This window comes from Haemaphysalis longicornis, unplaced genomic scaffold (genome assembly GCF_048455015.1).
Source record: "Haemaphysalis longicornis isolate Haplotype H1 unplaced genomic scaffold, Haemaphysalis longicornis Haplotype H1 scaffold_1, whole genome shotgun sequence".
NCBI classification, from domain to species: Eukaryota; Metazoa; Arthropoda; class Arachnida; order Ixodida; family Ixodidae; genus Haemaphysalis; species Haemaphysalis longicornis.
This window is the reverse complement of record NW_027526203.1, coordinates 248,349,894-248,364,836: the sequence shown is the minus strand read 5'-3', so window position 1 is coordinate 248,364,836 and position 14,943 is coordinate 248,349,894. Positions and strand designations below refer to the sequence as shown.

Genomic DNA, 14,943 nt, shown 5'->3' with positions numbered 1-14,943 from the left:
TGTATTTCGCACCTATCCGAAATGCAGCTTTCAAGAGCTTCGTGGGCGAGTTTTGCCGCATTACGTGTGTGTGCACAGTGAAGCATGCCCTGGGCGTTCTCTGCCATGTTGGCATGAAACCTGGTCAACCCATGGAGTACAGCTGACAACTCAAAAAGCTGGCTTCTGTGCAAGACATGCAAATCAATCTGGCTTCTTTGCACAACACGCACCACTAAGGTTGCTTTACCGTACACCGTTAACGTGTTTAAAAAAGTCTCACATGAATAAACGGTGTCCAGAACAAGCATTTGGGCTGATTTACTGCAAGCCAAATAATTTTTTTTCTCCAGAAGAACAGCAGTGAAACCGATTGATTTATTGATTGATTGTGGGGTTTAACGCGCCGACGCAATGCAGGCGATGAGGCGCGCCGTAGTGGAGGGCTCCGGATTAATTTTGACCACCTGGGGATCTTCATCATGCGCCGAAATATCGTACACACGGGCGTTTTTGCTTTTCGCCTCCATCAGAAAAGCGGCCGCCGCGGCCGGGAATCGAACCCGCGACCTCGTGCTCAGCAGCGCAACGCCTTAGCCACTGAGCCACCGCGGCGGGGCAGTGAAACCGAGCTTAATATTTGAGACAGCTTTTTTGCTAGTGCAAGCCAGGGGCACAAACCAGTGGTGAGCACATGTGGTACACACTCGAAATCGGTCATGCTTATTTTCAGTACTGGACCAAGGTTTTCCACAACACTTTCCCTGAAAGGTTCTTATAATGCCCCAAAAAGTGAAGATGGCACACTTTGCACCGCACGCATCCCTGCAGCCGCAAAAATTTTATGGGGGTTCCCCTAAAAACATTTCATGCCTAAAAAAAAATGCTGTCTTAACCTTGTTTCAAATAACTGCAAAGAAAATTCACGTAAAGACGCAGCACAAGGACGCACCGGGAATCTCCACTCCATAGACTGCACAGTCCGTAAGGCCTGCTATCCTCGCGATGACTCCCTCCACCTCGGACGTAGACACGTTCTCTCCCTTCCAGCGGAAGGTGTCGCCAGTCCTGTCCTTGAAGAACAGGTACCCGAACTCGTCCATGAGCAGCAGGTCTCCTGCAACGACCAGAAGTCGGACGACCACCGCAGCTCAACAAGCTGCTTGGCAGGCTTACAGCTCAGGCACTTGCACGCCCCAGCTGGATTTTGGTGCTAACATTTTCTCTACCAGACCGATTTCATCCTTGCAAAATAAAATTAGGGCAACAAATACAAAAATCAAATACTCTCCGTCTAACAACGACGATGGTTGAAATGAGAAGTTTTCTTGCGTGCAAAAATCAAAAAGTGCTGCAATCAAAGCCAAAGGGTCAGCGAACAAAGTGCAAACTGCCTCCGAGTCAAAGTCTGAACCCAGACGACAGCAAATGAATGTTTCACAAGAAAGTTGAAAGAGGAACATGTGAAGGAGGAACATGCACGGGATCCAAGACAACCCCTGGTGTTGCACTTCCTTGTTGTTTCCTTGTAAGAACTCCTTAGCACTAGTATAACAATGTAGAAGAAACTCTTTTGTAAATTCATCACATGCACGCTTTTTTTTAAAAACAGCACCCGCCAGACATGTCCAGGTTTGCTTGCACCTGGTCAAAAGCAGCAAAGGCGACACGTGGCAGCCCACCTGAGGCAAAGGCCATGTCTCCCTTCTTGAAGACGTCCTTGTAGACCTTCTTGCTGGTGGCTGCCTTGTTGGCGTAGCCGTCAAAGGAGTGGATGTGGTCGTCGCGCACAATGCGTCCCACCAGTTCACCCACCTCATCTGCACATGTGGGGAAAGCAATGACAAAAGTGGCGCAGGAGAACCGCTCCAAGTGAACGAAGGATAAAAGTGGTTGGATGCAAATAGTGACATTGCAGATCAAATCAAAAGTTGAAGCGTGAGCAATATACAAAGAGCAATCAATTCTCCTGCATACGTGTCGTGCCCGAAACGTTGGATCTTCCAGAAATCATGCACTTCATTCCATAGGCACTGTCACTTAGAAATGAAATACAGCATTTGGTTTGGATATACACTAAGTCCCCATTGAGATAAACTAGAACAGACTGTGAAAACTTGTTTGCCTTATCAGAAGTTTGGCTTATCTTAAGTGCCCCACAAAAAAACAACCGGCAACATGCCCAGGTGCATTCAAATATCTTACTTTTTCTCTTTCCTGAAAATGGTGAATAAAAAATTAAGTAGATGCAAATCAGTAAAAATGACAAAGCGAAAGCATTTGGCTCAATTCCTCAATAATTTTTCGGGCTCCACCTCTTTGCTATTTGGCTTAAAATATGTCTTCAAGCCCTCTTGCTTGATTTCAACCAGATCATGATGGATGCTTGCCACTGCTGTTCAAATCCATCTGCTGTCATGAATGACACCATCTCACATAACCAGCTTAAAATCATCTGACACATTCGTGCTGAAGAAAGTTCAATGAAGACTTCCGTTAATATGAAGTCCACAGGGACCGCAAAAAAACTTGGAATTAACCGAACTTCCAATCAAACAGAAAGCACAATAACAGCATTGCCACTAGCCCGCAACACGTCTCCCTCCTTGATTTTGTTCAGAATCTCGACTTTCGTGGGCAGTTCAAGCGTACGACACGGTTTGGCCTGATAGTTCAGACTTATCGCTAAATTCGAATCCTGAAGTGCCCACCACACAAACTGCTCACACGGAGCTGTGCGCAACAAGGACATGAAAAGAGAGAGGCGTATGCTGGCACGAGGCTCAGCTGACCTGCCGCTTTATCTATTGTGTGCTGCCTTAGTTGCGATAGTGCCGACATAGTGCAGAGCACGGTGGTGTTATGGCGCTTAAAAATTTTGAATTTTATCAAGACGACGGTCACCTTGATCTTTTTTATTCGAAATAACTTTCAGTAAGCCGATATATTGGGTTTTAACTTCAAATTATCGAGTGATTTCTTCTGTTGAATTGCATGTACAATTGCTGGGACAGGAACATTACTTCCAGTTAACTGAAAATTCCAGTTAAGCAACAAGCAACTTTGAATTATCGAGGGTGGACTGTATTTAGGTCAGCATTTACTTCGTCACATGTCATCAGTGCAGGCTCCATGCTAGCATCTTTGTCCTCGTCAGAAGTATCCTCCGAAGGCACTTTGAGAACCTTTTCAAGACAACTGTATATGCCAAGAATACACCCCACCAAAATAAGCCATCTTTGCTGCAAAGTGATTCTTTCATTACTTTTTTTTTTAATGTTCTGTCTGGTCGTGTGGATGCCCAACCAAGAGCCATATTCACTCCAACAAATCATCAGCGGAGGCGCTCACTCAGAAAGTTTGTCTGGACAAAAGAGTACGTGTAAAACTGTTCATGTTAAAGAGATTATCCTTTGGCCTGGACATAAAGCTGTTCATGTTAAAAAGATTATCCTTTGGCCAGGACATGGAGGCATGACACCTAGCAGACTGCTTCTAAAAGCATCTTAAAGACAATTCACACACACGCACAAAAAGCAATACATAACACTTCATCCATACAGCATATCCCATCCAATGTTGCACAAACATGGCACCCTTTACAATATGTCATCAAAGTTCCCTGTTTGAGGGCTACCTTAACATTGCCACAAAGCTCATAGTAAATGATTGTTTGCAAACGTACAGCTGCTCACTCTTTACAATCAGTCTTTCCTATGCAGCGCAATCCAAAGTGTGGTTGGCAAATATAATTTTCAAGTGCTTTTGTGGCTCTCCCTTATGCCATTTTTCTGGTTTAACACAATAAAATGTTACACGAGAGAGCCAAAAATAATGTTAAAATGACCAGTTGACAGGCATTGCCAAGGCTGTCTGTTTGCACTGTGGTAAACAATATTAAACCTTAACAAGCGCTGCAGCCAATTTTTCTCCTACCACCAAATTCTTAACTGTACAGACGGTGTTCAGTGTACTAGGGTGATTGACCAGGCAATGATGTCCATTCTCACCAGGCTCGCAGGGCACACAGAGCCCATTCTTGTCCCGAATCGGCTCGCCAGTAGCTTCGTCCACTCGGATCAGCTTGACAGGATGCACATTGCCAGCAATGCGCGACACGAAGCCCACAGATCCGACCTTGTTGTCAATGTTGACTGCACGAGAACATTCCCAGATTAATAAGAAAGCTATCTTCTAAACGTATACACAGTGGTAGAAATAAAAGCTCCTTTACGGCTTACTGCTGCTGCGACCTAGCCTTGCACAATCACCTCCCTGTTAATAACACACTACGTGACATGCTTTCCCTCCCCTTCTTCCTTTTCTTTTTTTCCCCTTTTTTAAAATGTCAAAGTGTGTCAAAACAGCCACAGAAACTTGGCCTGCATCTTTGTGCCAAAAAAAGTGGTGTGCAGTGTGCAATGCTCGTTACGGTTTTGGAACTAGTCAGTGCTAATAATTACTCCCATTAATTAAGCGAGCAGTGCGCCGCAGAAAAATAAAGAGTCATAGCCACAAGCACATGGTTCACAAGTTTACAAAGTGGTTCCCATTTATTTCACCACAGTGACAGGGTGTAGCAATTCCTGATCTTATTGTTTTACTGCCAGTGTCCCGAGGTTGATTGCAACTACTCAACTAATCCGTTGGAAGGAAATTTTCGGGAAGCTAGTTTGTGAAGAATTAGTGAATTTCTTTCCATTTTTTTTTTTTTTTTTTTTGCTGGCGAAACCAAACGAGAAAAAATGGTTTGCTATACCAGATGCCCACCTTGGCAAAGGCGCAACAATGCTACATAGATACCTTGCCACAATAAAGCAATTCATCACTACATAAAGAATCCAGCAAAAGAAATAATTACATATGCTATACATATACAGTCAAACTCCGCTACAACGAACTCCGCTACAACGAAATTCCCGCTTCAACGAAGGTTTTTCGATTCCCCGCCCGCATCCCATAGGCCCCAATGTATTAAAACTCCCTCCACAACGAACCACTTTTTTTATTGTTCTCCCGATTCAACGAAATTTTCCCGGGACACAAGTCACTCGATTCGACCCGAAGAGATGTGCCGTTCAAGTGACGATGCACAAGCTGCCGACGACATTGGACCGGGGCAAGACGCGACAATGGCCGAAGCATGGGCAGCTCTCGAGGAAGCCGGCATTGTTCCTGAGAACGTAGCATTGAGCGACTACGTAAATGCCGACGCAGACGTGATCGTCTACGAGGAGCTGAGTGATGCCGAGATCCTCAAGAGTGCTCGCGCCGCCTCCGCCGCCGCCGCCGATTAATCCGACGACGAAGAAGTCGGGCATGGTGTTCCGACGGTCCCGACGTCAGTGACCGCGTCGCAGGTCATGGACTCCTTGGACGTTTTACGTAGTTTCCTTGGCGCCCATGACGATGATGTCGCCATGCAGCTCCTCGCAGACTGTGAGCAGCGCATTCTCCCGTTGCTCGTGGGAAAGCGCAAGCAGTCAAAAATCAGCGATTTTTTCAAGTTTTGGAAATAAAATGCTCCCAGAGTGTCGTGCATATCCTGTGCATATCCGTGACCGCAAATTAAAATATAAACTCCGCGCTGTGATTTCACGACGCCTGCTTTTGCGCGGATCTCCACGAGTACGACGCGCATATTACAACGCTGGTCTAAGCACCGCGAGACGCGTTGTGACCGCAAATTACGATATAAACTCCGTGCTATAAAAAGGGTGCTATTTTTGGCGGAGCGAGCTCCAAGCAAGTTGGCAACATTGGGGCGAAAAGGTAGGTGGGAGATTTCACGACGCCAGTTAGACGCCTGCCCTGTTTTCTTTATTTACTGATTTTTCCGCGACAACGAAATTCTCGCTACAACGAAATTTTTCGCGATCCCCGTGAATTTCGTTGTAGCGGAGTTTGACTGTATACCTATTTAACAGCTTTGTTTCTTCACATATTTAGATTTTTGCTTTCTTTCACTTCACTATGACAATGATTCTTCCCTATCCATCATCACAAACCCCTACTATTTCCTCCGGGAACCAAATAAGTGGACCACTGGTTAGTTTCTCCTTCAATGTATGGCAGCACATTTTACATATTATTTTTATTTATCATTTCATTTTATTGTTTTATATTGCTCTGACATATGAAAAAAATTGTATTTTTCAGAGTGTTTTATACATATACCCTCTCAGCGCACACGCCGTTCATTGCTGGACGGGGGCAAGGGCCCTGTCAAGCAGCTGCTTCTTGCAGCTTTTTTCCTTGCCCCTTCGATGTACCTTTTTTTCACTTCAATGTAACTGTAACTGTGAGTGAAATAAACTTTGATTTGATTTGATTTAATTTGATTTTATTTGAATAAAAGAGGTAGAAACGTGGCACTAAGTGGTTTACAATACGCAGAGACCCCGCCTGAATGATCCTCCCAGAGATTCACAGCCGATAGTCGCACATGCGGGAGCGAGCCACTCACGGACGTGTGCATTGCCCTCGGTGGAGCCGTAGAGCTCGCGGATGTCCTTGATGTTGAAGCGCTCCTGGAACTGGCTCCAGATCTGCGGCCGCAGGCCGTTTCCGAACATCATGCGGATCTTGTGCTGCCGCTCCTGCGGCCGCACGGGCTGCGCCAGCAGGTACCGGCAGATCTCCCCGATGTACTGGGTCACCTGGGAGCAGAGAAGGCCATCGCCAGGGAGGCAGTCCTTAAAACCCTGGTCCTCAGATTAAAAAAAGATCACCAAATTTGGTGTCCTAATTTTATTGACATCCTTACAAGCAGTGAAGAAAACACTCCCAAGGCCTTTCTTGCCGACATTTCTGAACTCGTCTCTGTACTTGTTTTCCGAAAATAAATTGTCTTTTTGCCATGAAGCCAACTGTTGCCCGCAGTGTCTCAGATCTGCATCATTGCTACCTTCGGCAGACGACACTGCAATAACACTACAAAAATGAAACATTTGCAGGAACAATTATTACCGAAATATTCGTACTTTACACCGTGAAATTTCATACTGCCATGATTATTAGACCCATAAAGCTAAAATTACATTATAACTACATTCTTCTGTCCCCACAGAACACAAACTTTTACATACTATAAGGTAACCTGCTATTTAGCACATAGGTAATCAAAATTTTGTACGGAATGGTGTGGCATGACATTACCAGCCTACAACTTACGTACGCTGCATAGACAAGAATTAGTTGCATATTTGTTCTCAGTATGCCCAAAGACACTCTCTGTCAAATGCACAAGTGGGTAGGTTCCAAAGTAACGACAATGGCTCAAAGACCGGGATTTCCCCTTGAGGTGGCTTGGCTGAAGCCGGATCTTTTTGTTAATTCATTTATTCTAGACATCTGCTAAAGCAGTGCATGAAAAGCATTATGAATGCTTTATCTATTTATGGCGTGCTTGCAGCTGGTAAAATTGAAATCTTGCATGCTTTGTTGCTTCCTTTGCGTGGGCATGTAATGCTCCAACCCTTCCCTTTGCAGTTAAAGCTGGATAGCAGAACAATTGAACATTAATTTTGCAAAGGCTCCTATAAAGTTCGCCATGGTGTAGGCCTGTGGGAGCACTTGAACAGGAACATCGGTGACCGGGAATTGCATCTCTGACGTCGTGCTTACCAACAGCAGAATGCCTTTACCCCTGCGCTAACCGTGGCAGGCCAAAGTGAATACAATCATTTGAGCTCAGAGCCAATCGACCACTCACTAAAGAGGAATTCCTGGCTCAAAAGCATTCCCAGCTCTCCACTTAAGTGAATAATTCATTCTAATCAAGCCCACTTTCCACTGAAGCTGGCAGTGCCACTGGCCTAATCAGCTACCAAAGCTGAAGAAAAGAAAAAGAGAGGGAGAGGATTCTGTGCTGTACTGTACTGCTGTTACTCACGCACCAGGGAAGGGTGCTGCCATTTGTGGGTAAGCACCGACTCCCCAACAGTACTCTGGCGAAGCCAAACGGTGAAGCCCTTACGGTGCAGTCGTATTTGATGCAGTCGTCCCAGAAGCGGGAGGCGGAGAACTTGGAGCGGATGGCGACCGTGTTGCCGAAGAGCAGGGCCTGTCCCACGGCCAGGATGCCGCCGGCCGTGTGGTACAGGGGCAGGGCCGTGTACAGGATGTCGTTGGAGTTGATGGGCATCATGTACTTGGAGGCGGACACCATGGACAGGTACCTGCGGCGGCCATGTAGCAGTGGGGGTCATGAGGAATCGGAAGGCCACACTGGGCCTTTCTACCACCGCTGCTACCGTTTGCAGAAATAGGCATGGCAAAAAAAGGGGCGCAATTCAAACTATAACTGTGATGCTATCCTGGGTGTGACAGGTGTTCAGGTTCCACTCGCTCAGTTGTGCTTACACAGTAGTGCGACTGAAGCTATAAACCCCCGCTAGTTCGTCAGCTATTAGGAAACAGTACCAGCCAGGTAACCCCACCAAATCATCATGCACAAGCCTTACACAAAGTCACATAAATTAACTGAATCCTTTCACCTCAGTTGTGGGCTTGTCAAGCACAGGAGCACCAATGCGAAATGCACTTTCAGTGTCTTCAGAGTAACCGCCAATCACGCATACACACACATAAAAAAAAAAAAAGAATCCGAACAAGTGGCTTAAATGCACGGGAATCCGCAAACAAACTTGGTATGGATCTTTTGGCTCTTCCCAGGCATATTATATAAAGAGAACTTGCAGCGTTACATGGCCCATAGCCTTATTAAGAACACAAGTTGAAAAAATACTAGAAATGGGACCAGCATTTGCGACCTTATGTCAGTGACTCGACTAATTTTTTTTCCATTTCTTATTGTGTAAATTTAAATTTCTATCTGACACGAAGATAAGTATGTTCACTTCCAGGTTACTCAAAAGCCTTGACACATTGTTAAAAGGGTGGCGTGAAAACACTAAATCAAGTCTTTAATTTTAATACACGGGTCTTATAAATCTGCACCAACTTTAAAGGGGTTGCTATATACTGATACAATTTCCTGCAACTTTTCACATGTGTGAACACGAAATCATCCTATGTATAAAGCACGCAATATCTACTGCAGAAGGTATAACCCTTCCACTGAAGTTTTTTTCATGTCTGGTCCTCACTCCCTGCCGGGGATTTTTTTTTTTTTTTTTCATGTTTGTTCTGTGCAAATTCATATTCATTTTGTTCGAACATGCGCTCCACCTGTTGTCTAAAATTTATCTACCACAATCTCTGCATTTAATAAGAGACTTCTCACTAGATGGCACAACGTGCTCACAATAATTTTGTTCGCACGAATCGACTCGAGAGTGGCCGGGAGTTAAGTAGGTAAAAAGGCAACATGAGTACAGTAGCCGACCAATTTTTCAGACCTGTAGGGGAACGAGAAAGAGTGCGAATAAAAGTCCGAAAAAATGGTCGGCTACTGTATACTCGGGCGTGGCAGGGGGTGAGCGTGTGTGGTTGCCAGAGTTATCTCAAGAGTTACAGCAGTGAAAGGGTTAAGACACTCGTTTATAGGTTGGTTCTGTGTTGTTGGAGTGAACTTTTGAAGAAAAAACAGCTTGGTGGCAAAAAAGACTATAGAAAGCACATTTTAAGTTTTCCAATGCTCTTCTGTAAAAATTGAGACTTGTTTGAGATTTTAACATTACTTGGCATATCACATGGCATCACGTGTTCCTTAACAGAAATGGGCTACCATTCCTTATCATCATACAGACACTAAATATAAAAAATTCTGGCTTTGCAAGTGAGCAAGCAGCATCCTATCCCACACCAATGCACTATGAAAAAAAGCTGCAGCAATACAGCAATAGAAAAAAAAAACATGATGCACATAAGATTCATGCAAATATAAGCTGCCCTGCTTCAATAGGCATCACTTGATAAAGCAAAAATACAAAACGCTGGCTTATAATAAACCTCACCTGGCTGAGGCATTACTATAACTGTACACAAAATTTGCCTGCCCTGAAGAATGCACAGTCATTTTTTTAAGGGTGAAGGGTGTGCCGGTTGGTGCACACTAAACTTCAACTAAACTTCAAACTTTAGCACTAGTAGCACTAAAACAAGGGACAACATGCACAGACTGCAAACACTGATAAAATTAAGGCATAACCGCATGTGGCATCCGTGCATGTGTACACAAGGGGGGAGTGTATTTTCTTAATTCAAGCGAAGAAGTAGTTAAAGCCTATCGTTCACAGTGCCCTAGTCTTACTTTACCATTGTTTGAGCGCTGGTATGTAATTAATTATAATGCCAAAGCAAAGTAACAAACGGAATTTACTGACAGGTGGAAAAGTGAGGCCGTGAAAGCAGCACTAGGGACCTGTTGACTGGACACCCCCTGATCTGCTCATATATCGCAGCCTAATCTCAACACTGTATATAATGACTGGTGCATAGGAGGGGTAAATCTGTTCCTTGTCACAAATTTTAAGTGAAGCACCCCAAGAAGCATAGACACGAACGCCGAGTGCCGTATTAACCTCAAAGCTTATAAAACAGTGCTCAGTGTTTTTGTCTATGTTTCTGCTGAAAAACTGCTCAAGCTAGGTATATATAACACCATTGAAGAACTACTACAGGGCCAACAAGTCAGCCAAAGAGAATGGCTTCTGATTACAGCTACTGGACAATCTCTCCTCCAAAGGATTGGATATCCCATTCTTTCTCTTCATCAGGCTCCAAGTCGCATACAAACCACAATCAAAGCGAAACATCTGTGTCACTTCTATTCCTCGACCAATGAACCCAGAATTCAACAAGCACTGCCCCACGCGGAAGTGCTACAACACCGGTTCCGAAACGAGACTGACACCCTCTACATAGATGCACGAAGCATCCTTCCGGCACACAGTAGTAGTCGTCAACTCAGGAGGGCACACGATCAATGCCATGACCCTCAAGAATATCTCCACAGAAGCTGCAGAAGAAACCACAATCTCCTTAGCCTGCTCCCGCGTTCAGAGCTACACTACCATAGTATACAACTCACAGTCAGTATGCCGCCACTACCAACTAGGTGAAGTATCTTCTGTGGCGACTCGCCTCTTACGGCTATGTTCACAGGATTGTAAGACCCAACTTGTATGGACATCAGGTCACGAGTCCCTCCTGGGGAACCAAGCAGCTCACGCCACCGCCCGTGCCCCTCACTTCGGGCCTCCTCAGTGCACCCCGATCCCCCTCCAGACGACGGCACGGCTCCCAGCACCCAATGCAACGCAGACATACTGCTACACTACCACCACCCAACACCCACAAGACTGCCATTTCTGTCCAACCCCCTGCACCTTATATCATATGGTCTAGGAATGCAGCAGCACACCAGCCATCCCCCCCCCCCCTCCCACTCACTCCCTACCCCCAGAACAGCGGGAAAGCCTGCTAACCAGCCCAAGCCTTGAAGACCAGACGAGCCTGGTCACCGGTGTCTGGCAGCTAGAGTGCAAGGATTCTTGGACTAAGGAGCTCTCCCACCAGCAAGCAGGCATAACACCTTTCGCTCTGCACAATAGTAGTTTTAATCACCATCATCCAAGTGTCCCTAGCCGTCACATAAACAATGAGGAAGCTACAGAAAGAGCAATCTTTTGGGCACATTGGGCGAATTTCAGACCTATGTCTCCACAGTCAGCTCCCTTGATGCATACCATGTAGATTCAGAGCCTGGCAAGTGTTATTAGGCTCTAAAAAGTTGCCCAAACAGCATCCCAAGCAGGAGTGCGCCAACCAACCATAATCCTCACTATGAAAGTCATAAGGGGACCAAACTTTCATGACAAAGCCACAAGGAAAGCAAGTCTGAAAACATTAGTCCGATTCCCGGTAGAAGCATTTTTGACGAGATGATCCCTTACCGTATTTTTGGGATTCTAAGCAACCCTCGATTCTAAGCACCTTCCCCTACTTTTGGGAAAAACAATTGAATAAAGAGTTTGCAGGAGAGTCTACGCACCCCGTCTCTAAGAAACCATCCCAACGTGGATTTTAGATGCTTAAAGAGGGCCCACGTTGACATTGCGGCCAAGACATTTATAATGTTTTCAAGTGGAAACTACTTCAATGGAACAGAAGACAGCCTGCTGGGAGATACTGAGAGCGGGGGCCCAAGCGGCACAACGGACTTCAATGGTAGTCAGGGTGACCAAGTATCATGCGTAAGTGGTGGGTTCACTGTCAGTAACTATTTTTCTCTTGAATGTTTGCCAAATAAAAAAAAATTGGCCGCGTATCTGCTCCTTTCGTTGCAAATGCCGTCAGAAGACGATAGTCTTTATCGGCTTTTGCGAAGTAAATGCCTCCCTTTGCTTTCCCGCTCACCTCTCATGTTGTTCCTCTTGCGTCGCGCTCCTCCCAAGGTAAAGATGCCAAAGGTTTGCTTAAATCATTTTAAATATCCCGCGTTCCACTGCTCCAAACCGGGTGTCTCGATGCGAACGCTGCCGTACGGCGAAGACGCGCGTTAATCGAGACGCCCTACTTCAACGTTTATAGAACCGCATTTCCCTACTCCACGTGCGTTGCAAGCAGAACGTGGAACCTATCTAGTGGAACCTTGCATAACTGTTGCCGGTTGATTTCTTAAAATGGCGCCAAAAGCTACAGTGGCGCGGGTGACAGCAGGTGACGGCGGAGTGAATTCTTTTTCTGCAGTTGATGAAGTATTTAATTTCGCAAAAGTCAAGCATGTTTGATTTTTTTATAAAGGAACACTGCAAATATCACTTCTGTATTGATTTGTTGTCTCATATTTGCGTAATGTCTTGTTCTTATTCAACAATGTTGACAACTATGAACATTACACTGGACATAGACGGGTAGATTTAGCTGTGACTATATAAGACTATTGCGCAGGCATTGATTTGCTTTGGCCGGGTGGCTGAATCGAGTCACAGACAGACAGACAGACAGACAGACGGACAGACAGACAGACAGACAGACCAAAATTTCTGGGTTTAAGTAGCCCAAGAAAGACTATCGTCTTTAAAAATGATTCCTTGTGCCCGTCTCATAGAGATACGGCCATAAAAAAAAAAGTGGCGGGGGTGTAATTTAGGTTTTTCGAATCTCATTTCGGGCATCACAATTGTGAAAAAAAGGGGTGCTTTTTTTTTCAGGTAAACACAGTATTCTACCACTGTTGTTACCCGGACACACTGCATTTGGGTTCATAGCAAACAGAGTAAAAGATGCTAGGAACCCACCTGCTGTGCTTGATGATAGCTGCTTTGGGGAGACCAGTTGTTCCAGATGTGTAAATGTACACCAGTTTGTCTGCAAAGGTAGAGATGCCAACACAGTCAACACAATGACACGGGGTTAGTGGTTTGGTCTGGTTTGGTCTGGCTACATCTTTTTTTACGAATCTCTAAATACTCCTTATTAACAGCAGCGCTGCTTAAGCTCTTGGTTGTGCCGTCCATAAACAGAAAAAATACTAAAAAAATGCTGAGTGCACGTGAGCACGCGTTTCATTAGGAGTGCCCGGCATCGTTCAGGCTTGCACGTGGGCCTGCGCCACATTAGGGGCTTGCAAAAAGAACAGAAGAAATACCGAGCGCACGTCCCAGTCAGCATTTGAGCAAACAGTGTCGCCGACAAAACAACTGTCGTTTGCTTCTGACATCACTCGTTCCGCGTTGCTAGGGGCAACCACCTGCACTCATAAAACTCGAAATCACCGCGGCAGTGGCAGAACTTTCTCAGACTCTGTGCCACACACATGAGGGATGGGGCAACTAAAGAAGATCCAGATGCCCAAAGAAGAGGTGGCTTACAAGGAAGCGCGCCGCACTGCCAGACGAGAATGCAATTGTCCAGAAGAACAACAACAAGAAATAGTGCAGGTCTTCAACAGCGAGGGAGAGCTCGACGAAGACTTTGCAGCAGCGGACAAGGGTAAATGGTTGTGAGCTACTTATATGGCGCTCGTCGAGTTTAGCTTAGTGAGACAAGCACAGCTCTGCTGTGACATCAGGCTTGCACCGTTGTTCAAACCGGATGTGATCTTTTTTCGTTCTTTTGAAATAAGTACACGCGACAGCTTAAATAAAGGGTTGCTAGATGAGCCGTAAAAATTGTTTAATTACCTTACCGGATTAAAGTGCAAAGTGCGTAAGCCATGCTCTACGTTTTTTTGGCCAATTTATGCACCTTTTTTCAACAAGAAAAGTAAGTGGCTTTGAAAGCACCTTTAAACCATTTTCCCTGAAATTTTGCTGATGTAAGCTATGAGCAACACAGCGCGAAAAAAGACCAGGGACAAGACGAAGACTACAAAGTTTGTTTGTAGTCTTTGTCTTGTCCCTGGTCTTTTTTCGCGCTGTGTTGCTCATGGATTACCAACTAGCGGAAACCCTCACGCTTTTAGATGTAAGCTGCCACAACCCATTGGCAAGTCAGCAAATTTCTGAAATGTTCATCCTGCACAACCGGCGTGTGAACAACAAACCAGAAGCCACTATTAATCATAAGTTCGTAAAAATTAGCATTTTGAAAAGATAAAATAATACGAAACCACTTTGCAGATCAGTGGGACGCCATTGCAACACTTGGCGCAGAAACTAAATTGCACATAGCTTTCTCTTCTGCAGCCAATTAAGATAAACTAAACTCCTAGACTTCCAGTGAATAGTCAAGTAATGAATTGCATAGGTTAAATAAAATGAGCGAAACGCACACTGCAACTAACAATAAGACTGATGAATTCATCTCAGTGTCTCTTTAATAGCATCCATGCTAACTCTTGAAGCAACACTAAGGGCTCAGTAACTTTTTATTTCAACGGAAAGATCACAACTACAAATGATGCCTCGTTCATTTAGCAATAAAAAAAATACAATTCACATTTCTCTCTCTCCCTCGTTTCCCTCTAATTTTAGGCGATACAATTGAGCACACCCCCCAGTGCTGAACAAACGCACACTGAGCCTAGGTGAACAACCCTACTGAACCTCTTAG

The 14,943-nt window shown here is 45.1% G+C and overlaps 1 protein-coding gene across 1 annotated transcript in view; it reads right to left on the bottom strand.

Moving 5' to 3' along the window:
* LOC144143679 (long-chain fatty acid transport protein 4-like) overlaps positions 1-14,943 on the bottom strand; it is a 121,443-nt gene that overhangs the window by 4,843 nt on the left and 101,657 nt on the right. The window contains exons 5-10 of the mRNA XM_077675467.1: positions 13,188-13,257; positions 7,958-8,159; positions 6,446-6,638; positions 3,990-4,133; positions 1,662-1,799; positions 932-1,096 (exon numbers count right to left, since the gene is read on the bottom strand). Of these exons, the coding sequence (XP_077531593.1) occupies positions 932-1,096; positions 1,662-1,799; positions 3,990-4,133; positions 6,446-6,638; positions 7,958-8,159; positions 13,188-13,257 (912 nt within the window). The remainder of the gene's footprint in view (positions 1-931; positions 1,097-1,661; positions 1,800-3,989; positions 4,134-6,445; positions 6,639-7,957; positions 8,160-13,187; positions 13,258-14,943) is intronic.